Source organism: Carassius carassius, chromosome 44 (assembly GCF_963082965.1).
Source record: "Carassius carassius chromosome 44, fCarCar2.1, whole genome shotgun sequence".
In the NCBI taxonomy this organism is placed as follows: domain Eukaryota; kingdom Metazoa; phylum Chordata; class Actinopteri; order Cypriniformes; family Cyprinidae; genus Carassius; species Carassius carassius.
Genome location: NC_081798.1, coordinates 16,728,198 through 16,753,646, shown reverse-complemented (window position 1 = coordinate 16,753,646; position 25,449 = coordinate 16,728,198). Strand labels below are relative to the sequence as shown.

The 25,449-nt window shown below is 35.3% G+C and overlaps 3 protein-coding genes across 5 annotated transcripts in view; 2 read left to right on the top strand and 1 right to left on the bottom strand.

Annotated features, from left to right (window-relative positions):
* snrpe (small nuclear ribonucleoprotein polypeptide E) overlaps positions 1–12,948 on the bottom strand; it is a 148,066-nt gene extending 135,118 nt beyond the window's left edge. The window contains exons 1-5 of one of the 2 annotated variants that reach the window (XR_009427414.1): positions 12,749–12,948; positions 12,441–12,467; positions 10,616–10,678; positions 10,385–10,463; positions 10,105–10,278 (exon numbers count right to left, since the gene is read on the bottom strand). Coding sequence is in view for 1 of the 2 variants with exons in the window: in XM_059537828.1 (XP_059393811.1) it covers positions 10,223–10,278; positions 10,385–10,463; positions 10,616–10,678; positions 12,441–12,467; positions 12,749–12,802 (279 nt within the window). In the remaining variant the exon portion in view is untranslated. Of the gene's footprint in view, positions 1–10,072; positions 10,279–10,384; positions 10,464–10,615; positions 10,679–12,440; positions 12,468–12,748 lie in introns of those variants that run through there. The other variant, XM_059537828.1, reaches the window with a different exon arrangement.
* Positions 12,949–13,359: 411 nt separating this feature from the next.
* LOC132126372 (ubiquitin thioesterase OTU1-like) lies at positions 13,360–16,137 on the top strand. Its single transcript, XM_059537589.1, has 3 exons — positions 13,360–13,449; positions 13,942–14,166; positions 15,217–16,137. The coding sequence occupies exons 2-3, from the start codon at positions 13,956–13,958 to the stop codon at positions 15,912–15,914; spliced, it is 909 nt and encodes a 302-aa protein (XP_059393572.1). The 5' UTR covers positions 13,360–13,449; positions 13,942–13,955; the 3' UTR covers positions 15,915–16,137.
* Positions 16,138–20,392: 4,255 nt separating this feature from the next.
* On the top strand, positions 20,393–24,806 carry zgc:158258 (uncharacterized protein LOC791186 homolog). Of its 2 annotated transcripts, none has more exons than XM_059537973.1 (4): positions 20,393–20,509; positions 21,640–21,768; positions 22,328–22,529; positions 22,611–24,806. In XM_059537973.1, the coding sequence occupies exons 2-4, from the start codon at positions 21,664–21,666 to the stop codon at positions 23,768–23,770; spliced, it is 1,467 nt and encodes a 488-aa protein (XP_059393956.1). In that variant the 5' UTR covers positions 20,393–20,509; positions 21,640–21,663; the 3' UTR covers positions 23,771–24,806. The 2 variants fall into 2 exon arrangements, with proteins under 2 accessions (XP_059393956.1, XP_059393955.1); XM_059537972.1 differs by having other exon boundaries at positions 20,399–20,509; positions 21,597–21,768.
* The last annotated feature ends 643 nt before the right edge of the window (positions 24,807–25,449 follow it).

The following is a 25,449-nucleotide window of genomic DNA, read 5'->3' as shown; positions in this document are numbered from 1 at the left end:
TTTGATTTCATTCATTGTATCTCAAAATGTGTCGGAACACAATTTGTAACTAAACTACACATTGCTAAAAAGCACTATATTATGGAGTATTTAGTATAGTATATACTGTTGTCAAGTAATAGTTTGAAGAGAATGTTACCAGTCAAGCTACATTTTTGTTTAAAACTCTTTAAATCTGGTTTAATAACACAAGAATGTGAAGGTATCTTTATCACAAAGACACTTGTAATGCACTAGGAATGTTAAAAGTAAAGCGTGTGCAAAAAAATTAAACTAAAAAAAGAATTAAAAATAAATAAATAAATAGAAAATAACAATAAGTTAAAAAAGTTAAAATAATTTTCTCAAAATTGAAATGATTTTTAAAGGTAATTATGTGGATGACTTGAAAAAATAAATTTTAATTAAATATATTGTTTTCAGACAGGTTTCCCCAAAAAATCGATGTGCTCAAACACACACAGCAATGTTTCAGTGTTTATGCTTTTTGGAAGTATCAGCCCATGAATGGCAATGTTGGGGGTAAAGCATTACAAGTAAAACAAGTTACGTAATCAGAATACTTTTTCAAGTAACTAGTAAAGTAACGCATTACTTTTCAATTTACAAGAAAATATCTGAGTTACTTTATCAAAAAAGTAACACCAGGTACTGACAAGTCTTCTGTCCCCATATTAAGAGAAATTGGAAGTAGAGAGGCGTTGTGTGTGCTGTGTGAACATGACGTAGTTCTAGACTAAATGTGAATGTGTATTAATTCATCCCACTCACAAAAAAAAATAAAAAATTATTTAGTATTCATCAAAATGAATTAAAACAGTGAAATGCAAACTCAGAATATGACGCAAACCTGTTAATAATAACATATTAAATAAGTTAAATAACACAAATGTATCAAATCCCATTTTATTAACCACTGTTTTTGCTGCTGACCTTTGATGATCCATACAAACAAGCAAAAATGACTTTAGATAAACTAACAATTGTACTTTATTGTTTTTTTATTGTTGAAGAGTGTTGAACCTTCTTCTCCTGTGTTCTACTGTACAGACGTCAATTTATTTTTCCTTCAGCCTGAGGTTTATTCATTACACTTTTACATTTGCTATAAATAGAACTTCTTATATTAAAAAAACAATCAAGCCCTGCTCATATTTAAAAAGTAACTCGAAAGTAACCACAAAACTAATATAACACATTACTTTCCATAAAAAATATTTAACGTAATTAGTTACTTTTTTAGGGAGTAACCCAATATTGTAATGCAATACTTTTAAAAATGTAACTTTCCCCAACACTGATGAATGGTTTACTTGTGAACTTGCATAGAGTATGTTTCTGGCCTTAGATAACGCTGTTGGAACGTTTCCTATGAGCTCCTAATGTCAGGACAGGCCTTTGTCCATCAGGAGACTGGCGAACCCAAACAGTCTACATCTTTCTGCAGAAACATGGCATTTACAAATGCAAATGACTCCATAGAATGAAGACATTAATTCAGTCTTTTGGAATACAACCAAGCGTTCTTTAGACCCCTTGTCTTCATTATAACACAACCGGCCTGTCAGGCCTGTAAGAATCACTCTGTATTCTCCGCACTAAGAATTAGGCAATTAGGCAATCATTGTGACTAATAAGAATAATCTCACATTGTGGTTGCAAAAAATGGCTCATTTTATAAAAAGAACTTTGGGAGCGGATATGCCTGTGTTCTCTCTTCCTGTTTGCTTGTGTGTAGATATGCTGTTTCTCCCCCGCCTCACCTATTAAAGATCTTTATCAACACATGCAAATGCGTCTCATTAAAAGCATTATTATTGATGATTAAGTTCATGTTTTCCCATTGCAGTGAATAAATCTGATTATCTATATGCAGATATTTTAAGACTCAAACATGTTTTGGGGGCTTATTTGCAAAACGTGAGAATGATAAGCTGATTAGAAGCTGCAGCTTTAGGTAGTCCTCAGTGTTTTACCACAGTACTTCAGTGATGCTATCAGGTAAGTGCCGGGAAGATTCAGAATTCACATCAAAATTGCTTTGTTAATATGAAAAAACATATCGAAGCATTTCATTTTGCTTCCAAATAAGTGATTTGCTTTTGAATTTTTGACATTTTAGCTATTAACTAGGCCATTAAACTAATCATGCTTGTTCAATGTGGCAGCAGTGTGGAATTGTGGGAGAACAGGTAAACCACCATGAAATGGTTATTTTCCTTTCCAACTGCTATCTGCGCTGCTTACTCTCCAACCAAAATGGCATTTTTGTCTATGTAGGCACTTCACAAAAAACCAACGCGTCCTCATAAAAAAAAAAAAAAAAGAAACTCAAAAAATGTTGATGGGGAAATAATACTGAGCCAGATAGTCACTTACACCACATGGGAGGGAACTGGGGTGATATAGAACAGCAAACATGACAGATACTTGCCCAAAAACACATATGCGATAAGGTCAAGTGCATTATTTCTGAGAATTATCGGAAAGCCGCAACCCGTTCCGATTTCTGTTCCGTTGATTTCAAGCAACAAACGTGTTTGTTTGTGAGAAAAGCATGATGCAAAACATTCCTTTTCACCGCAAAAGCTCAGTGAAATCACAAGAATCAGGTCTGCACAACCTAATTGAGGTACAAGCAATAGCAAAAAAGCAGCAGGTGGTTTGAGAACCAAAGGGTTTGAGAGGCAAGTTGGGCTTCGTTTTATTTTCAGGCCAATTACAAGCTTTTTGTGCAACTTGGCTTTCATCAAATATCTCGTATCTGAACAAAATGGGTTGAGAGGCTCCAAACAAGTTTATCTGATGGTGTTTTAAGGCTTTTGGCATTTCCATGTGCCAGAATTCTCTCTCCAAACCGGAGGAAATGGGCGAAGGGCATTGACCTCGTCTGTTTCATGTCTGCTTGTTTGGAACTCACATTGTGGAATGAAAAACTCTACAGAAACAAACATCACAGCTCTGCTCGAGCACTAAAGTAAAATATACAATCACTTATAAAAAGGAGGATCAAATGGACTGTATACGTTTTTGTTATTCTTGGAACTTGACAGACATGTATGCATTTGGTTGATGTTTTTTTCTAAAGTAACTGATGTTGTATTCAAGCATTTCTCTTTTCTTTCCAGTTCATACATTATCTGGGAATTGAACCCATTACCTTGTTTGTGCTACATGAATAAAGGACAGATGTGGTCACATATAAACTAAAAACTCTTCAAAAATAAAAATTTTAAACTGGCATGCTTGCATATGCCATCAAATTAGATTTTATGGTGCTTCAAATTTGATTTGTTTTTCTCACAGAAGACCTGTGACGTAGTGCACATGTCATATGGACTGTTCACAGTACTTTTATAGTGCTTTTTGTTATTTTTGTAGTTTGACAGACATTTACATGCATGGAAACACCCACAACCTTAATGTGATTCTCGCCATGCTCTATTGTCCGAACTACAGAAACGCAGGAGAGATCAGGTCACAGTACGAACGTAAAACTTACATACAGAAACAATGATTTCAAACTTGCTATAGTGCTTCAGATTTGATCTGATCTGAAATGGCCTTAAGAAGATTTGAAATTTAGCACACAAATCATTTGGACTGCATTTATGGTAGTTCTATAATGTTTTTTAAAACTTATCAGATTTGTGAATTTATGCATTTGGTAGACACATTTTTTTTAAAGCAATGGATATAATATTCAAACATTTGTTTCCAGATCATGCATTTCCTATGGAATGAAACCCATAACCCATAAGCATCATTCACCATGTTTGAACTACACGAACGAAGGACAGGTGTGGTCACATTATCAACTAAATACTTTTTTTTTTTTTTACTTAAACTTTTACACTGACATGCTTACATTCTGCATCAATGATGTCAAGCTTAATTTTTTATCTGTTTTCCACATAAAGCTATTATATGGCTTCCAAAACACTATTTTTATGCTACTGTTATAAATTGTTTTAGAACAGACATTTAGGTTTATGCATTTGGTAGATGCTTTAAATCAAATCAAGCATTTTTTTTTTCATTGCATGCATTCCCCGGGAATCAAACCCACAACCTTGGCATCATTACAGCCATTCTCTACTGTTTGTGCTACCTGAGCAGAGGACAGTTGTGGTCACACTAGGAACTAAAAAACTCTTCAAAAACTCAATGCTTGCATCCAGTATTAATTTTGTCAGTGGCTTCAGAAATTCCTGGGAATCAAACCCATGACCTTGACATTGCTAGTGCCATGCTCTAAAATGAGCTGATGTTGATTTGGAACAGCATGTGAATTTGCACCATAAGCCACAATACATAGTGAAACCATCCTAGATCAAGACCATGATGCCCACTAGGCCACCAAACTGCAAGCACAAACACACACGCAGTGCATGTCAAATTGGCGTCGCATTCAAGTCTGCCAAGAGATTCCAGCACTAGCTATTTTCAATTTGTCATGGTAAACCCAGGTGACAAGGCACAAGTAATGTCCCACTCCCCCTTTTTCTCCTTTTAGAGGCCTGTCTGGTCCAAAACCACCCACATTTCTACTTTAGCGCTTCTGCAAAAAAACAAAAAAAACAAACAGTAGCGAGAATAAAGGGTCGGCTCACGGCAGGGGCTGAAGGTAATATTGGCAGTGCCGCACACAAAGGCTGCCCTGAAAATAGCCCCCTAGCACAAAGAAACCTGCCACTCTGTCTATGAGATAATGTCTAATTGAAAACAGTGCCGCCATTGTGCCGCTGTCACCGGCCTATTGTCCAAAGCCTGCCCCCCCCCCCCCCCCCCTCTCTGCACACTTTTTTTTTCATTGACGCGGCGCGATTGTTCCCTGCCATTGTGGCACCCGCACCCCTCACTCTCTCTCTGTATTGTTATAATTTCATTACTCGTTTGTTTTTTGTTCCACATCTCCTTTTACACCCCTGCAGGTCTTTTGTTCTGTACATTTAGGCACTTCATATTGAATTGCCAACACATTTTGTGTGTGCGCATATGTGTATGTGTGCAAAAGTCTACCTCACAGGCGAAAAAAAACAAAACAAAAAAACTTCCATGAAAGGTGGAAAAGTGACCAATTTTAGCAAACATAAGTGAGAAGTTTAGAGTGTGAGTGTTTACCACAAAAAGATCAACAACAAATTCAATTCCAAAATGCACTAAATTACATAAGTGTCACTTTGTAGTCTGTTTGTTCAGGGTCATTTTAAAACTGGTGCCTTTTGGGTCCCTCATTAACATATGCGCGATTAATGACTTTACCAATGAAAATCTGATGCCAACTTTCATTATGTGTTATTGGAATATTGAAAGCATCAAAACAAATCCAAAAAACAAAAGTTTATTTTTGTTTTGCATTTCTTTAAATAAAGATTTGGACTAAAAATAAGTATACAGAAATAAAAGCAAGCAATATCTCCTAATTTCTAATACAAAATTATTTATTAAATGTAACAAAAAAAAATCACATATATATATATATATAATAAATATTATAAATGCATATATACATATTAAAATGTCTTTAATTTTGCAAGATAAACTTTTCCTTATGAATCATACCTTACATTTTCATGATTTTGAGCAAAAGATTAATAATAATAAACTGTAACTAAACTGTAAAATTGTCTTTGTTTCCTCTAAGAAGGTATAATTATTACCAGATGTAAATTCATTACTTTTGATTGAGATGGCACAATGCAGTTAAACAACTCAAAACATTATGTATAACATTCTTGTGTACTGACATTTGTATACTGTTGAAAAGATTGCATAGAAAAGTGCACTGCAAAGTACACCCATTGACCAGCAGTCCCTTGATATACCTCTATCATCACTGATCATCTGATGATGCTGAAACACGAAAATGTCTGAAGCTTGTTCATTATTTATTTGCACAAAGCCCGGCCTGTTTTGGACGCTCTTTCACTTACACTCAGAGTCTGGATCTTTGCCCAACGGTGCCACAACCATTTCAGCCAAAGCGAGTCACAATGAAAAATGCTACGAATGTTTCCTTGGGTGAAAATGAGAAACAAAAGCCCTTATCGGACTTGCATATTATTGAATGTGTTAATAGGAGAAAAATGGAGGTATTATGTATAACGACCAGACTGTTAAAACAAGATAAGCAACATGTTCACAGGTCACTGCCTGAGTGCACAGAACGATCTGGTGGAGTGTCACCTACATGTAAACAGCATTTACATACAACAGCTTCCTGCTGTTTTTGTTAAGTGCACTTTTATTTGTAGGACAGCCATTCTTGATATATAAAATATGTAGAAAATAAATAATAAATAAAATTATAGAAATATATATTTTAAATAAATGTATAAATGAATAACTACTTCACTGATTATTATTTATTATAAGGCTTGTTATATAAAATTTATATATATATATATATATATATATATATATATATATATATATATACTGTATATATACACACACACCCACATATATTATTCAATTAAATATTATTAATAGAAACTGCTCCAAATTAAAATAAAAAAAGTCTCCAACCCTTAAGTAATTATCTTGAGACTTAATCTTTTTTCTGTTTCCAGAAGTATGAGTCAGTTCTCACACAATACATCGTTCCATTAAAAAATGACAAAAGGGTCATTTACAAAGGATTGACTGGAAAAATTGTATGTTTCTTTTTCTAAACTCTTTGGGTCTCTATATGAAGTATTTTCGTCCTCAGTTCAGAACGATGGAAACGAACAGGCCATCACTCTTTCCAGACAGAGAGGATGGCAGCCAGATAAACTGCCCGAAGTCTTTTAAAATCCCTATTTAATGTGAAAGCGTCTCCTGTTTGGATGCGCAGACGCTATTTTTAAAGTGAAGAAAAACATCAACAGAGTCCAAACACGTGTGAGTGATCCAGACAGTCGGGCTTGAGCTGATGGTGTGGATGTTGAGGGTAATGCTGGTGTACAGACTGAACCTGTCCCGTCGGAGCCGAGGTCAGGGGGGGAGGGAGAACAAAGGACACGCTCACAACAATCACACCCGCAGGAACAGGAAGGCCCCTCGGGAGCTCCCGGATGGCAATCTGACCTGGGCAGTGTTTCCGACGGCTAAACCCAGCGAGAGCTGACCTGCCTCCAAAGATTTTGGTTGGTTTCCCACAGCCTGGTCATGGCAGAAATGCACTGTCTCTTTGGTTTTTTGACCGGGGTGAGAGGAACGGAAGAGCTGGGTCTTTCTGAAGGATGGGATTTGCGTAATATAAGGAAACTGGGTGAAGAAGTGTGCATGGAAGAGTATGAGTGGAAAACCACAGCAACCACATCACCTTTTACAGAAATAAAAATTGTCCAAAAGGAAAAAAGGGCCTACCATTAAAGTCTATAAATATTATTGAAAAAAGTCAACAAAATTACTCATACATGTATGAGGTTTCCCCATGCATTATTGTTTTCTGTTTACTTCTGTTCCTTTATCTGTTTGCTTATTTTTATATTCATTTTATTTATTTATTTTACAGGAGTATACTGCATTGCTGTCACATGACGCTATAAAAGAACATGTGACCGGAATACAGTTCAGTTTTGTTTGTTTTTTTCAAACTGAGCACAATGCATTATGGGATTGTAGTGTGACTTTAACACAGTGTTATTTTAGTACCACTGAGATACTATCATCGCTTTTTTAGACATTATTTCAAAATTTTTAAATTCTCTATTTTCATTGTCCTTTTAGCTAAACTTTTGATAAAGTTTGTAATTTTGTTGTGTTTTTGACTTTTTTTAATGTGTACATAATTTTTATTTTTTATATATCAGTTCTAGTTAGATAATTTTAAATATTTTAGTACCTCAAGCTAAACTCAATGAAAATGAGAACTAGCTGAGAAATAAAAACAGTTTACTTTTTCTTTTAAATATCAGTTAAGGTATATTTTATTTGAAGTAGTTGATTTTTTATGTTTTAGTTAATCATAACGCAGTACTACAAATTTTACTAAATCTATCTTTCAGATGTATTCCTTAAGCACCAAAATGATGCATACACCCATGCAAATAATAGAAAAACACATAGGGTTATCATTTCTCCTTTGGTTGTATTATAGAGATGACATCAGTTAAGAAGGATTGCCATTCAATAAAAACAAGTTTTTCTATAATTTATTTTCTAGAATAATGCACACTAAGAAACAAATTAAAGTTCAGTTTAGTCACTTCTGGAAATTTTGGACAGGTTCATTTTCATCTGCATGTGAAAAGAAGCGATTTTGAGCATTTAAAGCCCCCCAGAAAGATGCACACCGAATACTGAAAGAAAATTCACAAAGGGATCGACTTTATGCAACATTACTGTGGTTGAAGCCACAGTGAACGACTAAAAGCGTGTGGTCGCAGTTATAAAGTGAGTTTAAAGTCTCTGGAGTCAGCAACTGACTTCCTCCCGATGAGCTTCACAGCTACATCTGGTTCTCCGGCTCTGTGCACACACGCAATGCTTGTACTCGTGATTTAGATACCGCTTCCTCCACAGGTTGGCAGTCAGTCCCTATCTAGAGACTCACCAACCACTGCCTCTCACTTCAAAGTCACAGCTCTCCTGTTCTCTGGCAAACCCATCTGAGCTCTGCTGACATGCTGCTGTTTTCATATTTCCAGATTTTTATCAAACTTCCCCTTGAGGAAAACGACCGTTATTGAAATCTAAAGTTTAAAATTAGTTGTTGGTGGATTTGAAACTAATACCACAAACTGAAGCACGCAATAATGTTCAGATAAAGAACTATGCAGATGTCATGTATTCATCTCTTGAACAATCAGCACATACTGATTCACAATCACTTCAGTGCAGCTGGATTGTTTTAAACATCGCTGAATTCTGTCATTTGTGAACATGGACATCCAAAACCAATCATAAGGGTCCATTTTTCAAAGAGAGATTTATACATCATCTAAATTTATGAGCTTTACATTGATGTGTGGTTTGTTAGGATAGGACAATATTTGGCCAATATATTTGAAAATCTGAAATCCACGGGTGCAAAGAAAAAAAATCTAAATATTGAGAAAATTGCATTTAAAGTTGTTCAAATGAAGTTCTCAGCATATTGCTATTCAGAAATTAAGTTTTGAGATATTTATGGTAGGAAAGTTACAAAATTTCTAAGATCTTTACTTAGGCTAATATCCTTTTGGCATAAAACCAAAATCGATCATTTTAACCCATACAATGTTGGCTATTGCTATAAAACCTGTGCGACTTATGACTGGTTTTGTGCTCCAGTCACATTTTATCATTTATTTTGTACAATTGTTTAGAACCTTGAAGGGCAATGTGGTAGTTTTCATTCTGAAAACATTATTAAATTAATTTGTTTTTGAATATTTTATTATTAAGCCATTTTCTTTCTAATCAAGAAGGATTAGAAAAGTTTAGGAGGTTATTAAATCATGTGCCGTTTTGGTCAAAAGCATGTTAACCTATTTAATCCCACCTGTAACATTTGTGGCTCAACATTATTTTTGAGTTTGAAAGGTCTCTCTCTCTCTCTCTATATATATATATTTACATATATATAAACAATAATAATATAATTCATTAAAAATGTCAGATATATTAACTTATTAGGAACCGTTATGCAGTTTGTTTCATTGGACTATGAGTAACATGCACTTATACAATACAGTGGGAAAAGACAGCTAAAAATGTAAAAAAGGTTTTTACACAAAAGGTATGTAGATATATAAAATGTCACATTTTTCAAAGATGCATCCCACTGTTACACTACAAAGACAAACTGATGTATTGCCCTCTAGTGGTCTCACTGACAGCTACAGACAGGTGTCAGACAAAGCTACAAACATTACTGCCACCTACTATTAAAATATGAACATATCAAAACAATTTAAGAAACAAAGTATCATGTCAATGAGCAGTCATGCTTGGATGCACAAAACATGCACTAAGTATTAGTTCAGTACAATTTTTACATAAATTAGTACATTTATTAAGCAAGGATGCATTAAATTGATCAAAAGGGACATATGCTAATAGTTCAACAATAAAAACAGTAGCCTGGAACAGTGGTGTGTGTGTGGGGGGGGGGGTGTTTATTTTTAAAGTTTTAGAAAAGATACAAAAGGTTTTTACAATTTTAAACATGGGTCAAAATACCAAATATTGACACATGAAAACAAAGTAAAACTAACAATCTAACAGCAAACAGTATCCTAACAGACGATCAATTGGACACACTCTGCAGCAATGTGATGTTGTCTCCTTTCAACATAATCCGACCTATTGGGAGAGATAAAATATGTTTAAAGTCATATCGTACTTACGTCAAACAAAAGTTATTTCTCAGAAACGCATGACTCGCCAGTATCACAAAGTTCACACTTACCCAGAGGCTTCCTGTTCTTGGTCTTCATGTGAACCTCCTCTGCATCATCCAAAACCAAGTTCATATACTCATCAAATCCCTAAAACAGAAACAAAGAAAGCAAATAAAGAGTTCTTTATTCACATGCATGCATGATATTGTTCACAAAATGATCTGTAAAGATGAAAGTGAGCCTTGTGGACAGAGTAAAGCGTGTTAAGGGTAGACTTTCGTCTTGCTGTGTTTCCTTACAATGATGCAGCCTTCTATTCGCATGTTGACCTGTTCATAAAGCCAAACCTGGATTCGAGAACGCTGCACAGAGAGAAAAAAAATATTAGCAACTCGTCATTTAGATTTTTATTTTGAACTTTTCTTTTATATTCGATTTTTAACTGATCATTTAGATTTTTATGAAAATTACAAATACAAAACTGCAGCAGGTAATGCTGTCCTAAAAAATTATGTATATATGTGTGTATATTAGTGTTGTCAAAAGACCCGGTACTTCGGTACCAAGTCGGTACTAAAAAAATTTAAATGTGACGGTACCAGGTTTCTTTAAGTACAGGTAGTATCGAGGTCCCGTTCAAGGTTAGCATAAATTAATCAAATCAAATCTCCATATGGACCAGTATCTGTAAATGTTAAGCCGCAAAAGTTGTTTGAAATATGAATCCGTGTTCTGCGCGTCTCTGTGTGAATTAATGAATGGCAGAGACGTGCGGGCATAGACCGAAACGCATGACGCTAGCATTAATTTCAGCATCTGAGCTTCAGAGTTCTCTCTCCATCAAGCGATCTGAACTTTTCAGTTCATCTCAATGGACGCACAGCGCACCTGTAATTGATTCTCTGTAAACTCGTCGCTTTACTGATAGCTGTTTCTCACACATGCAAAGAGAGAGAGAGCGATAGTCTTACCACACTGAATCGACACGCTATATGTAAACTATTCTTTCTTGTCTTCTCCTGTCAAAATAATGGAGTTCATTTAGAATTATTCATATTCATTTTCGAACAAGCAGAAGACATACCGGTTTCTCCGGTAGTGGGCGGAGCTAATGCGTAAATGGCAATTTCATTGGCTGGCGCTGATCTAATACCGTCCCTGTTTTGATTTCAGCAAATCAGTTTGACCGAACGCAGACAACGTGATTAATATTCATGAACCCAGCAGCTCATCAATTCATAGTGCATTGTATATACATTAGTATGATAGTAGAATTAGTAGTAGTATTATCTTTTAATAATAATTAATATGATCTATTACTATTTTTTTACAGAAACCCTGAATGACCAAAAATATCTTAAGCATCACCACCAGTCTTAAGTTCAGTTAAAATGACAAATATGCATTCATTAGGCCTAAAAGTTAATTTTTACATAAAGGCATTGTGCTAGAAATATTACTATTATTTAGTAAAATGTATGTGATACTGCTACTACTGTTGAAAATATTTATAAAACTTTATTTTTCAAAGAAATAAATCACAAAATATTTCTTCTGTGTTTTAATTTTAATAGCAAATCCCCTTTATTTACCAAAAATAAAATGTGTTTAAATTTCATACATTAAGACAAATTAAATTTGGGTGAAAATTGTTTACTGTTTTTCATAATTATATAACCTGTAAAAAAAACTTTAAACACAATTGCAAATAAGTATAAAGAATGGCATTGGTTTTATTTTTAGTGCTAAAATGGTTTTTTTTTTTAATTAGCATATTTTTGTGTTTTGCTTTGGTACCGAAATTGGTACCGTGAACCGTGGATTTTCACTGGTATCAGTACTGAATACTGTATATGAATAGTGTATATGTATGTATATATATATATATATATATATATATATATATATATATATATATATATATATATATATATATATATATGTGTGTGTGTGCATATATATATATATATATATATATATATATATATATATATGTGTGTGTGCATATATATATATATGTATATATATATACACACACACACACATATATATATCGTTACACACATATACATTTATTAATGCATATTAAATATACTAATAATATACACAAAATTATTAACTTACATTCTGTAGATACCTGAAAATAAGGTTCTGAAGGTGTAATTAAGGAAACAAACACATATAAACAATAACTTTATACTGTTATCAAATATAACCCATGACTAATTTAAAAAGGCATTTTTCATCCATTAGTAAGAAACAAAAGATAGAATTATAGAAAAAAATTATGTCATTCCTAATACAATATGTAATACAATACAACATTATTAATATTACTAAACCAAAGTAACGTTAATATCTATATTAATCTATATTAATATCAATACAATGAATGGAAAAAAAGCCGATCCAGCTCTCGTTCTGAAGGATACAATGGGCTGCACCATGACCTTCTGAACCTTCTGTCCTTGTCCTCTGTACGCCATTCTGTCCAGCAATATCCAGATATGTTTTAGAAGAAGGTGATCAATCTAAAATTAAATGCAAAAGTTATTGGCGCGGCAACGAAGATCTCACGTTGGTTTCTGCTGTTTCAATGGCGGCGCAATCCCGGAAACAGATTGACGCAGATAAAACGACGTGATGATTACGTGTTACGCCTCTTGTGGCCGGGAGACACATTACAGAATATTTTATTGCACAGAACGTTACATAATACACGACTGTAAAAACAGTATAATATAATATATCCAATTATATGTGATTGTCCAATAATTCTACACGTTTTTTTTTTAAATCAGCGCTTGCTGTCACGAGTTCATTATAAATGTATCTGCAGTGATACATATTATTTTTTAAAAGTAAAAAAAATATATTGCTCTAAATTTTCCGCTAACATATCCACAACTTGTGTAGTTTTCAGGATGTAGTACACATATTGTGTGACGTAATACGCATGTTTCTGCTCGGTCAGCGTGTCAGTTGTTGTTGTTTGAGCTTTGAGGTTCGTTCAGTGGTGAGTGATTTAGCATCGGGCCAGCTCCAAACTACGAGTGATTTTTATTTATCAAGACAATATTTTCATTTATCTTTAAAGTATGTTTTTATAGTGAAAGAACTGATTGAATTTGAGGTTATATAATTATATATCTCCTGAGCTTTTGTAACGTTATCTTTAGCCTGGCTAACAGTTAGCCTAGCTTAGATATTTGTCAACATTGTCTTTCGCATTATTAAACACCCAATATTTTTAAGGTTACAAAAGTTTAAATTAATAATTTTATACGCATTTATTGCTTTTATCATTTAGTTCAGTTGTAGTTTTTTAAGTAACGTTAATCAGTAAATCGATTATATCTGGAATATATATTTTAAGCCAATTATCATATTCCTCGTTTCTTTGCTTATTTTTTATGTTTTATTAATTCATACACTGTGTAAATACGTGTACATTTTCACCTGTTATTTTAATGAAATTGACAGTGCTTTACATTGATGATTTTTTCTATATTCTATATTTTTAGTCTTACAATTTTATTGTTGTATGTGTCCTTGTTTTAAAGCCAGAATATAACTGCTTCTAAACTTCAGAGTAATTTAGCTCATGCACCTGTTCTGTGTTCAGAACTGGACAGGTAAATGATGCTGCGTCTGCGTTGCAAAGCCAAGAACGGGACCCATCTGATGCAGGGCCTTACACACCAGTCATGTGTTCAGGAGCTTAAAGATAAGATTGAGGAGCTAACAGGAATACCATGTGAAGTACAGAAGATCATGGTAGGCTATCCACCATCCAACCTGGATCTACGCAACGGTGAAGCCCACCTCAAAGATTACCCTATCAAATCAGGTTTGGGTTGTGCTTTGCATTGCATGATCTTTACATTTATTTGCGATATGCTACAGGAATAGATGACCCAAAAATTAAAATTTGTTGAAAATGTACTCGCACTCAGGCCATCCAGGATTAAGATGTTTCATTAAGGTTCTTGATTTCACGTTAACATTGGGCACTCCCAATCGATTGTTTGCATCTTGATTTTAGGCCCATAAATAATAAGGTTTTTTTTTTTTCTAATAAACTTATATTGTAATGTACTATTTCTAATATATTTAAAAATCATCTTTACATTGCTGGTAGGTTATCATTGCACAAATTAACGCTCTATGTTTAAAAAATAAAAATAAAAATTAGAAGCGTTCTTAACTAATGGGCTGTCTTTACTGTAGCTCACAAAAACTTCTCAGCATTGCCCTGCAATTTTATCAATAAAATAGCTCAATCGCTGAAGAGCTACATGATCTTTCTCAATAGTGGAAATCAATTGCTTAACGAGTGTTTAACAATAATGTATTAAATAGGCAGGCTATAGGGGGGGTTTGTTGTCCCAATAAGGCAGCATCTAATTAATCATTTTAATGAGTAAAATCATTTAAAATAAATTTTTTCTCAAAATGCAAAAATTAAATAGTTTAATTGCGTATTATAATGACTTTATTTTGGAGATGGTTTTATTTTTGTATTGCTTGGCCCTAATCCTCTTCCTTGCGTATTTTAGCAGTATGCAATGTTTTGAAGTTGAAACCTCTTGATGGATTTATTCATTACAAACATGCAGCTTGTGGATTAGTAAATCATCAGCTGTTTGGACTCGCATTCTGATGGCACCCATTCATTAAAGTGGATCCATAGGTGAGCAAGTGAGGTCATGTTAATTTCTCCAAATCTGCTCCAATGCAGAAACAAACTCATCTACATCTTGACTGACCTGGGGCTGTGGGTAAACTCTTAGCAATTGTAAAATTTTTGGGTGAACTATTCTTTTATTTCTGTAGGACTATTTATAAAACCATCTCACTGAGTTTCCTGTGTTGCTCATTGGTACGGTAATTGTTCCAGGAGACACGCTGATTGTAGAGGAGGAGAAGAACAAACCCAAACCCCAATCACAAATCATTGTGACCAAAAGGCCCAGTCTTGACCTGTCCCCAATTCTAAAGCGGCACGTCGTCCCTGCTGACAACTCTTGTCTGTTTACCAGTGTGTACTACATTATGGAGGGAGGTGTTTATGACCCAGGCTGTGCGCCTGAAATGCGCGGGCTCATCGCAGAGATTGTAGCTAGTAACCCCACTGCGTACTCAGAGGCAGTATTGGGCAAGACTAATGAGGACTATTGCTCCTGGATCTGTCGCAATGACACGTGGGGAGGAGCCATTGAGGTTTCAATCCTCTCGAAGTTCTACCAGTGTGAGATTTGTGTTGTTGACACTCAGACTGTGCGTGTCGACCGCTTCGGCGAGGATGCTGGTTACACTAAACGAGTGCTGCTAATTTATGATGGGATTCATTATGACCCACTCCAGAAGGTGGTGCCCAATTCAGATATTCCCGTACAGACTGTGTTCTCTACCACCGATGACATAATTTTGGCCCAAGCGCTGGAGCTCGCCGATGAGGCGCAGAGGAAACGTCAGTACACAGACGTCAATCGCTTCGCTCTGCGCTGCATGGTGTGCCAGACTGACCTGGTGGGGCAGAAGGAAGCAAGGGAACATGCCAAGGAGACCGGCCATACCAACTTCGGGGAGGTGTGACACTCTTCGCTCTGTTTCTGAAACCATCCCCACCTTTGCCACATCACTGCCACGCCACCTGACATGGTACCTGCTCTTTCTCTGCTGCCTGTTCCAGCTTGGTACAGTCCTCTATCTCACATTGTCTAGTGGCTTCAGGAGACTCTCACATGTCGAGTTCCCCCAAGAATTCAGTATTCTTTTAACTTTGAGGTTGAAGTATTAAATGTGCTTGTGTTCTTGAGTCTGTTGCCAGATATGATGATAAAGCCGTATCTTCAAACCAAATTTTAAAGGGATTCTCCACTGACTAACATATAATGATTACAATACTAGTATTATGGTGAATTTCGCAAAACACATCCAGGTCAAATATCACTGCAAAGAAGGAAAACAAATAAAGACTGTATGAAAAAATAATTAAAAACACAATGAAAATCTTTTTAATTACAGGCATCTTAAGCTATATGTGTGTTTATAGTTCTTGATGCTTATTTTCACAATTCTCCCCATAATTCTCATTTAATATTAGTAATATGTATGATATAATATAAATTATGAAGTATTTATACATAGTAGCATTAAAGTTAGGCTGCTTTTATATTTCATATCAGTCATTTAATTGAAAAAGTTACTGTATTACAAAATGATGTTAAAAATATCTTCAATACAATATCTTTTTTTTTTTCTTTTTTATCACTGTTAAATGTCACCTAGACGGGTTTTCATGAGATTCACCCACGACCTCATGTAAACAGTTTTCTGTTGCCTGCAGCTCAAAGATGTGTGCGCAACATGGGTTTAACTGCTAAACTCTTGGTAGTATTTAACAAATAATGAAACAAGTTATAGCATTAGGCATAACTGTTCGTTTTTAACATCAATCTAATATGTTAATCTTTTCACACACAAAGTGCTTCTGTGGCCAGAGTAGTATTGAAAAAAATGGTGGAGACAGCTAAAAACATACCTTTCATGATATCTAATTTACTCATGGCATTACTGTATTTATTATATTATCTGTCTTTTTTAAGGTCATAGGCACAGCTTCTGAACAATCAGTGGCATTATGTGGAGTCTTAAGTTCACTTGCTCCATTGTACCGGTTACTTGAAATGGTCACATAGATCAAGTGTCGACTCTGAATACTCTATGCGCTTTTTAAAAATGTTCAATAAGCTAGTTAGCAAGAAAGCGTGGATTTCAAGTTGAAGTGGACAACAATGGTGCTGATACTAAAATCTCACTGAACTAGTATGTGAATCTGTAGATTTAGTTTTTCTTTTAAGGGCACTTGTGTAATTTCTGCAAATGACCACACAAGATTGTTTTATGCAAAACTTGTTTATTCTCTATCAAGTGACTATGACATAATGTTAGGAAGAGTGATTGTAGTGATTTTCATTTTACGTTTAAAGTGATGAAATGTGTCCTATTGAATTTTTTCCTGTTTACAGGGATGATATTAAAGTTTTAGATCATAGCTTTAGAGAGAAAACATCTTGTAAGGCGTGATGATGATGTACATTCTCAGTATTTTTTTTTTTTCAGTCAGGTACTATCCACACTGTTGTTTACTTGTTTGCAGCTTTTTATTTTGAAGAAATGTTTGCCATTGTAAGGTCAAATGAGTTTTTTTTTTATTTTGCAGTTTTTTTCCTAAATGGCTGTGATCTGTGTTACACTAAGGGGCCATTTACACAACGATGTTTGCAGACAAAAATGGGAAACTTTGTATGCGTTTTCACTGTCTGTTTACATGACAACAGTATTTTGGGGTCTGAAAAAATGCATGTTTTTGAAAACGTGTTTCAAAGTGCAGTTTTTGAAAACACTGAAATCACTGTTGTCGTTTCCGTGTAAACAACCAATACGGGAATCTTTGAAAATGATGTCAAGGTACGTGTTAGGTATGTAGACATGCACAGTACATGTTGATTTTAAAGGCAAGCACAACAAACATAGACAACAATGGAGGCGTACATGGTAGTGTTGTTGTTGCTAATGCTTCTTCAGCAAAGTGTGGATTTAAAGTCGTGCCACTTGGCCCGCCATCTTGGCAACGCCTCCGGACAGCTATTTCAGAATAACCAAGACCAGCTCCTATCTAAATGAATGGGCAGAGAGTCAGAACTGCACTTTCACTGGTCACCGGGACATAAAAACAGCATGTATAGAAACAGCAGTGAAATATGATAAAAATCGCTGAAAAAATTTGACGACTTTGCCCCCAAATAAGGTTTAAAACGCCTTTTCCCCCACAGGTTATACCTTTACTACGCATGCGCAAGCGTTCCTCAACTGTGCGCATACGTCAGTGGAACCAGACGATAGGCTTAAATGTTTCCCGGCTTGACTGTTTAAAAGCAGATGATTGGCTTTCCAGCGGGAGGGGCGGGACATGTGCACACAACCGCCATCTTTGCCGTTACGGGTTTTCCTTATATAGTTGTATTGAGGATTGAGGAAGTGGCATGTCCCTTATAAACTGTCTCTGATTTACTTCACCAATATTAAAACCAACAGCGGAGACACAACGGGAAAACTTTTCCATTTTTGACTACATCGTTGTCATGTAAATGTAGCCTAAGGGAACTCTGAGTGAGAAACTGCATGTACATCACTCACTGCTACAAAATCACTGGTAATACTGGGTAATGAATAATAAACTTGAATTGATACATATAAATATTCTTGTGTATTTTCTGCCTAATTGTTAACTAATGTTGTTTACTAAAGCTGACATTACTTCTACTACTACTGCCAAACTTTAATCTACTTTACCAAGCAATTTCTTCCATAACTCCTCTTTAACAAGGAACCCTAATGTCGATTTCGTAGATTCCTGAATGCCCTAGAAATAGAAACCATCTATGTTTCCATCCAAAGATTCGAATTAAACTTATGTGCAAAACTAGAATATCACATAAAATATATAGCGAATAAAGCATAGTTTCCATCCAATGAGTCAAAGAGGACAAAATTGTCACTTTCTGGTAAACTGCAGCTGTGTTTTCATCCACCTATTTTTATGCACATTTTTGAATGTTGCACTGCCTCAAAAAAAAAAAAAAGTAGGTAGGCCGCAAAATAAGCATGATGAGAAACAAAACAAACAAACAAATAAAACATTGTAGAATCTATGGTACACTATTAAGAAGTGCTAACCTGTAAATGTTATCTTAGGGAGCTATTTCTGCCTGATCTAACCCTTAAATTTCATTTTATTACTGTAACCTAATGTATGGGTAAATTAGGTACATATTTTTGGGTTGAATAAAATCAAATAAATTATATGTTACCATGAGAAATAGTAGATATTAAATTGTCAAAAACACTTATAGAGGAACTTAAAGGCACTTTCATCAATCCCCGTGACAATACATGCTGATTTGTTTCATATCAACACACCAGTTTTTGTTCCGTACTGAGTTATACAGTAGAATCCTCTCATTACAGAGTGTATACACAATGTAAACAATAGATTGATCATGTAGAGCAGAAATTCACTTGTCACAACATTGTGCAATTGCGATGAACAAAGAGTGACAGTTTTTAAGTGATTATAAAGGGAGCTCTCTTTACGAGGTTTATGCCGAACTTTTGTTTTTCAGCCGCACACACTTTGCAAAGTTTTAGAGTGACATCCACATATGCGGAATTCACTCTCGAAATAGCAGTGAGTGTCATAGTGATAATGGATGGGAGAAAATGGGCCTGGTTGAAATGCTTTTTATAGTAGAAATTTTATTGTGACCACTCCCAAGAATCCCGTGGGCTACCTCATTCACTACATACATACATACATGTGTGTGTTTGTGTGTATATATATATATATAAACACACCCACACACACCATAGACTGCATAAAAACAGATATACACACATGGTGTAAATGACAATGGAATAAGAATTATAGGTACTAGTCATAATTGGATTTTTGCAGTAAACTAGTTTATGGTGGTACAATAAATCGTGTTAGTTTAAATAAATAAATATTAAAAACGATTGAATAGTTAGCGTATCATAACATATAAGCACTAATAAAAAGTGAATTTTAAGGAATAAATGTTAAAACCGATTGAAGACTTAATACACGATTGGATTTCACATTAGTAACATAGGAATAAGCCTACCATAAAATCTAGTTAGATTTGAGAAATAAATGTTAAATCACTGATCGCTTGTATAGGCTTTGCGCTGTGAAAACATCTCCTAATGAATCCTAGTTAATGGAACAGGATTAAATCAGTTCCATTTGACGGGACTCAAACTAATGTTATTTTAAGAAACCCTTAATAATGCGAATTAAGCAGCATTTTCAGGTGATCCTCTCTTGACACTTTCTGTCGTCGTGTGTTTGTCATCCCAGGCGTGTGCAGAGAAGTATTAAGAGCAGTTAAGTAGATGCTACGCATCTTTCGTATTTTCCAGTCACTAAACTACTGTTTTAACGAGTTTCTTCGCTACACTCACCGATCCGTTCTCTGATTGGCTGTTGCAGGAGAGAGACGCAAATAATTGGTTGAAGATTTTCCTTATGTACAGTACTGACACCTCACTGTCCCTCACTGCACGTGAACCTGCTGGGCTGCCGTCTCGTTCCTGCACTACAGGTAAGCTTTTATAAAGGCATGCTTCAGGCTTCATATATTTATTTCTGCATATGAGTATTCTTAACTTTTTAATTAAAGGGATAGGTAAATTATAACTGAATTTTAATCAGGGATGGATAGAAAATGAATTATGCGATTGTAAATAATGTGCTGAAATGTATCAATTAATAGATTTAAATAAATATACATGCTGTTATTTTTTTTTAATTGTTCAGCAATATTGATTACTACAGCCATATTATTTGTTTTACCCAGATGTTAAACAAATTTCTAGTGTCGTCTGATACTGATAGTTTCACATACCCTTAACTAAACTAGATAAGTGTGCTTTCTTGTGTAATACAGGTCATTCATGTATAATAAAGTCATATCAGTGTTATTGTGATCATAGATGATTTTTTCTAGAACTGCATAAAAGACGTTATGGTGTTTCAAAGTACATATTGGTGTTGCAATTACAAAAAGAACCAAACATTTTATTAGCAGTACGTTATTAGGATTATATAAACTAGAAAAACAAGGCCAGTGGGTTTATTATGTCTGTGAAAATGGACTTTTCTTCTGCACTCATTGCGATATGGCTTACTGATTACAGTTCGATTATTGTAGATCAACTTTTAAAATATAATGATAATTTGACAGATTTGAAAATACTGATGATGGTTTCATTTTTCATTCAACTGCGGCTGCTTCATTCATATATCCATCCACGAAGAAAACCTGTTTGCTGTAACATTTGCATTGTATCATACAATGTAATCGCTGAAAGAAAAAAATTGTTATCATCATTCACGTCATATGCAAATTTATAACAGTGACTGCATTTTACATGACTAATAAAACAAAGTGTATAGACACTGTTCTTGCTGATCTTTCGTAAGGTTTAAATAAAATAAATAAAACCATTTCTCTGGTACAAATAATTAAACCTGATGATCAGAACTTTTTGCACATTTAACAATTTTGTCTATTTAGCATTGTGTACTCTGAATTGGAGGTCAAAGTTTAGCTTTAAAGCAACCGATGATTCTCTATCTTCCATTCATGCCAGGTTTTTATTTTATTTTATATTCTCTCTTTTTTAAAGGGAAATGCAGTTTCATTGTTAAAGAACTTTGAATTCATATCAGGGTGAAGGTTTCCATAATTCGCAAATGCCGATAAGTGACATGTGGCAAAATGGCAGTGGAGTCGACACAATGGGCGAGATTGACAGTAATGGCAGCTGTGAAAGCGTGGTCAGCTTCAATTCATGCTTCGTAAGACATACTGTACTTATTTTTATGAATACATACTGTACATAATGTTAAAATACATTTAAATATGCTATACATCTCCAGTTGTCTGATGTATCTAGAAAATGTTGTTAAAATATATTCAAGTGTTAGTTCACCAAAACATTAAAATTCTGTCTTCATTTACGGTGTTGTTCCAAACTAATATGATTTTCTTTCTTCTTTGGAACACAAAAGAAGATATTTTGAGGGTTGTTTTGGGCCCCATTGCCTTAAAAGACAAAAAAATTCTTCAAAATATCTTCTTTTGTGTTCTGAAGAAGACAGAAGAAACTATAAGTAGTACAAAGGTATATAAGTACCAACATTTGTAGCTAACATTTGGTACATATTTGTACCTTTTGAAAAGGTACTGCCCCAGTGACAACTTCTCTACCTTTTTTTTTTCTGAGTGTAAGTCATACAGGTTTTGATCAAAATAAGGGTGAGAAGATGATGACAGAATTTTCATTTTTGGTTGAATTATCCCTTTAATAAACACACATTAAAACCCGTCCATAAATGCAAATAATTTATATTTTAGAGTGATGAAAGTTTGGAGTATCTCTCTGCTGAAGAGAAGGCTTGTCTCATGTACCTAGAGGAGACCATCCAGTCACTGGATACGGAGGATGACAGTGGCCTTTTCAATGATGACTCTGATCAGCTGCCAACTCAAGGAAATGTGGCTAGCAAAGTGGCCCATCTCTCTTCGTCAATAAGACTCAGCAAGCTTCCTAGTCAAGGTGTGTTGTTGCTCATGTAATATTTATAACTACTATTGCCTACGATGCAGTAAAAATATATTTTTCTTTTATTGTCTGTAGCTGTACCCAAAAGCCCATTTGAAGGTCCATTCTCATCTAGCAGCTTAGTGCAAAAAGACATTCTGGATAATACGATTCCTACTCCATTTTTCCTTGCAAACCATAACTCACAAATCCAAACCAGACCTGAAATAGCTGCAACCCACAAAAAGATGGCTTGCGAGCTCCATCAAGAAGCTCCACGAGTTCCCTCTGAAGTAAGTGTGGTAGTGATACCACCTCCACATAAATTCAAAGGCGGTAAAGACACAGTGGAAGAACAACAGAATAAACATCAGCCAGAGAAAATGGCACGTAGAGGACCGCTCTCGTATGAGGCTCTGGTGCACCTGTGCAAGAGTGCATCGATTAAGAGAACCAATGCAGCAGAAGCCAAAACCGGAGAACAGCAGTTTTCTACAAACAAAGATCATGAGGGAGGCATCTCTGGATGCCAAAATCTCACACAGGCCATGACAAGTAGGAGCTCCAAGCCCACTCCTCCAACTGTGGCCCCTAAACCTAAAATGAAAACCCCACACAAGGTCCCAGTGAACCATGAAGAAGCCTCCAACCCTAAGATTGACTCAACCAAGCCTTCCTTGGGAGCATTTACGGTGGATAAAATAATGAACCCAGAGAAAGTAAGAGTGGAGGCTCTTTGCAAGTTGGGTCTCCTCAAGGAGGATACAAAGAACCCAATCTGTCAACGACTAAAGCATTCAGAGTCCCCAGCCATCTTGGTGCAAAACCAGACCACAAAGGAATGTCTTGCTCCAAGTGTTCCTGCAAGACCTGGAGAACAAATAAATCAGCCAGTACAAACTTACAGTCCTCTCCGCCAAAGGTCTATGAGTGATCTTTTGGCCGCTTCTTCTTTTTCACAGCATGCTGATATGGCTTCAACCAGGAAATATGCCACACTGGAACGCACTGGGATGGGACTGTCAGGATCTAACATCACAGTCTTAAATGCAGTTTCTCAGAACCACCAATCAAGTTCTTCTACAGTAGGAACCAACAACCATTTTACAGACACTCAAAAGGGTTCTAATGAAATGGCATCCATAAAAGCAGAATTGCATGCATCATCTCGTTCCAAAGGCTTCATTGTGCCGGTTCCCAGCATCGGAAAGGATCGGAGAGAGGCATTACGAAAACTAGGATTGCTGAAAAACTGAGATTTGTTGACTATTCTCTCCAGTCGTGATGTATCAATTAATGTTTCTGGGTTTAAGCATCTTTTCAGTTTTAATTGAGAATACGATTACAACCGCCATTTATGAGCACTGTTTATTTTCACTGTGTAATCTCCGGTCTCATGGTGTCCTTTACACCAATATTAAAAAAAAAGTTTTTTAAACAATAATCACTCTGTAGCCTACTAAGATTGGGCTATGGCGATAAAAATTAGGTTCATGTTTTTGAGTAGGACTGCAGCACAGACCAAGTGCTTATTATCATTGTTTTATTGCTTGCTTTTGGCATCTGAAGAAGCGTTTGGAACATAGACTGTATGGTTTGGACCCAGAAACTGTTACACATGACATCTGACTTAACCACCAAATAATAAAAGTGTGCAATTTTATATTGTTAAAAACCACTGGTAGGCTGATTCCTCTGGAAAAGGTAAAAACATACTGACCAACTTCAGCTCAACCAATGGTCATTATTTTTGTGACTCTAAACTAGTTGCACAGAGATTGCACAGTTCACCTTTAACAATTTCAATTAATACAGTGTGGCAATTTACCTTTAGTCCATTAATTACTAATTCTAAATAGGGACTATAACAAATGGATGCCTTTGTGATAATAGATAGGGGTGCACAATAAATATCGGCCGATAATTAATGCAATATTTAACGTGCACCCCTGATAATGGAGTATGTTTACTTTTCCAGGTGATTCTAGTAACTTTAATTTGGAACTAGACCTAATGCTCCAAATCTGTCTTTATGAATTATGCCTGTTTTGCTAATCAGTTTCTTCAGAAAATCACTTCCGGTTTTTTCCAAATTCAATGGAGTATATCTGCTTCACCATAGTCTGTTGAACCTGAGGGACCCAGGCTTCCACAGATCAGCTATCAGACAAACTCCTCGCTTTACACGCCGGTCAGTGATATCTGACACAGCACTTCAGTGGATTAGCGCATTATCTTGAGTTGCATCCAACAGACTGGTCTTCATGTTACCTGGCCTCTCAGATTCATCTGTCATTACACTGAGAATGGTTCCTTGTGTTTGTATTTACTCAGTTAACAGTTGCCCTTTGACAGCTGCTCATCTAACTGAATTCACACAATAAAACACATGGAAAGCAGCAATAAATTACGGTAATATTTAACCACAGAGCACACATGAATAAAGCAATAATTTCAGCTTTATATTTGTTGGTTTCATGTTTGTCTGTTTGCTTTGCATAACTAATAATTTAAACCTATACTTGTGGTTGAAACCATGGTGACAAATATAACTGGTTCAATCCCAATGCAGTTAGATTAATACAAATCAGGTGATGCACTGCTGTAAAAATTTTGAACTATGATAATGATGTTGATTAGCCCTCGCACAGTTTGTGAGCAGGAAGTAAAAAAAAAAAAAAAAAAACCTTTTAACGTATCAGATGATACTCAGCTTGGCCTTAGTGTTACAGTGCTTTTCTACTCGGTGCAACTGTAAGATTTTTTTTTCGTTTAAATATCAATTTCAAAATGTTTTTGTGGCAAACTGACTAATAATAAGAATAGTTTGTGTTTATTTTGCCACGCTCACCTCCAAAACGTCTGTTCTCGGTACGAAATTGCTTCAGCAACAACTATCCTTCTTCGTCTTCTTTTTCATTTGACGTTTTATGGC

Bases quoted from the DNA above. Each gene is read 5' to 3' on its own strand.
- LOC132126372 (XM_059537589.1), top strand. From the start codon at position 13,956: ATGATGCTGCGTCTGCGTTGCAAAGCCAAGAACGGGACCCATCTGATG. The intron at 14,167-15,216 runs GTTTGGGTTGTG...TAATTGTTCCAG, and splicing joins AGATTACCCTATCAAATCAG to GAGACACGCTGATTGTAGAG.
- zgc:158258 (XM_059537973.1), top strand. From the start codon at position 21,664: ATGCCGATAAGTGACATGTGGCAAAATGGCAGTGGAGTCGACACAATG. The intron at 21,769-22,327 runs GTAAGACATACT...TTTATATTTTAG, and splicing joins TCAGCTTCAATTCATGCTTC to AGTGATGAAAGTTTGGAGTA. The intron at 22,530-22,610 runs GTGTGTTGTTGC...TATTGTCTGTAG, and splicing joins CAGCAAGCTTCCTAGTCAAG to CTGTACCCAAAAGCCCATTT.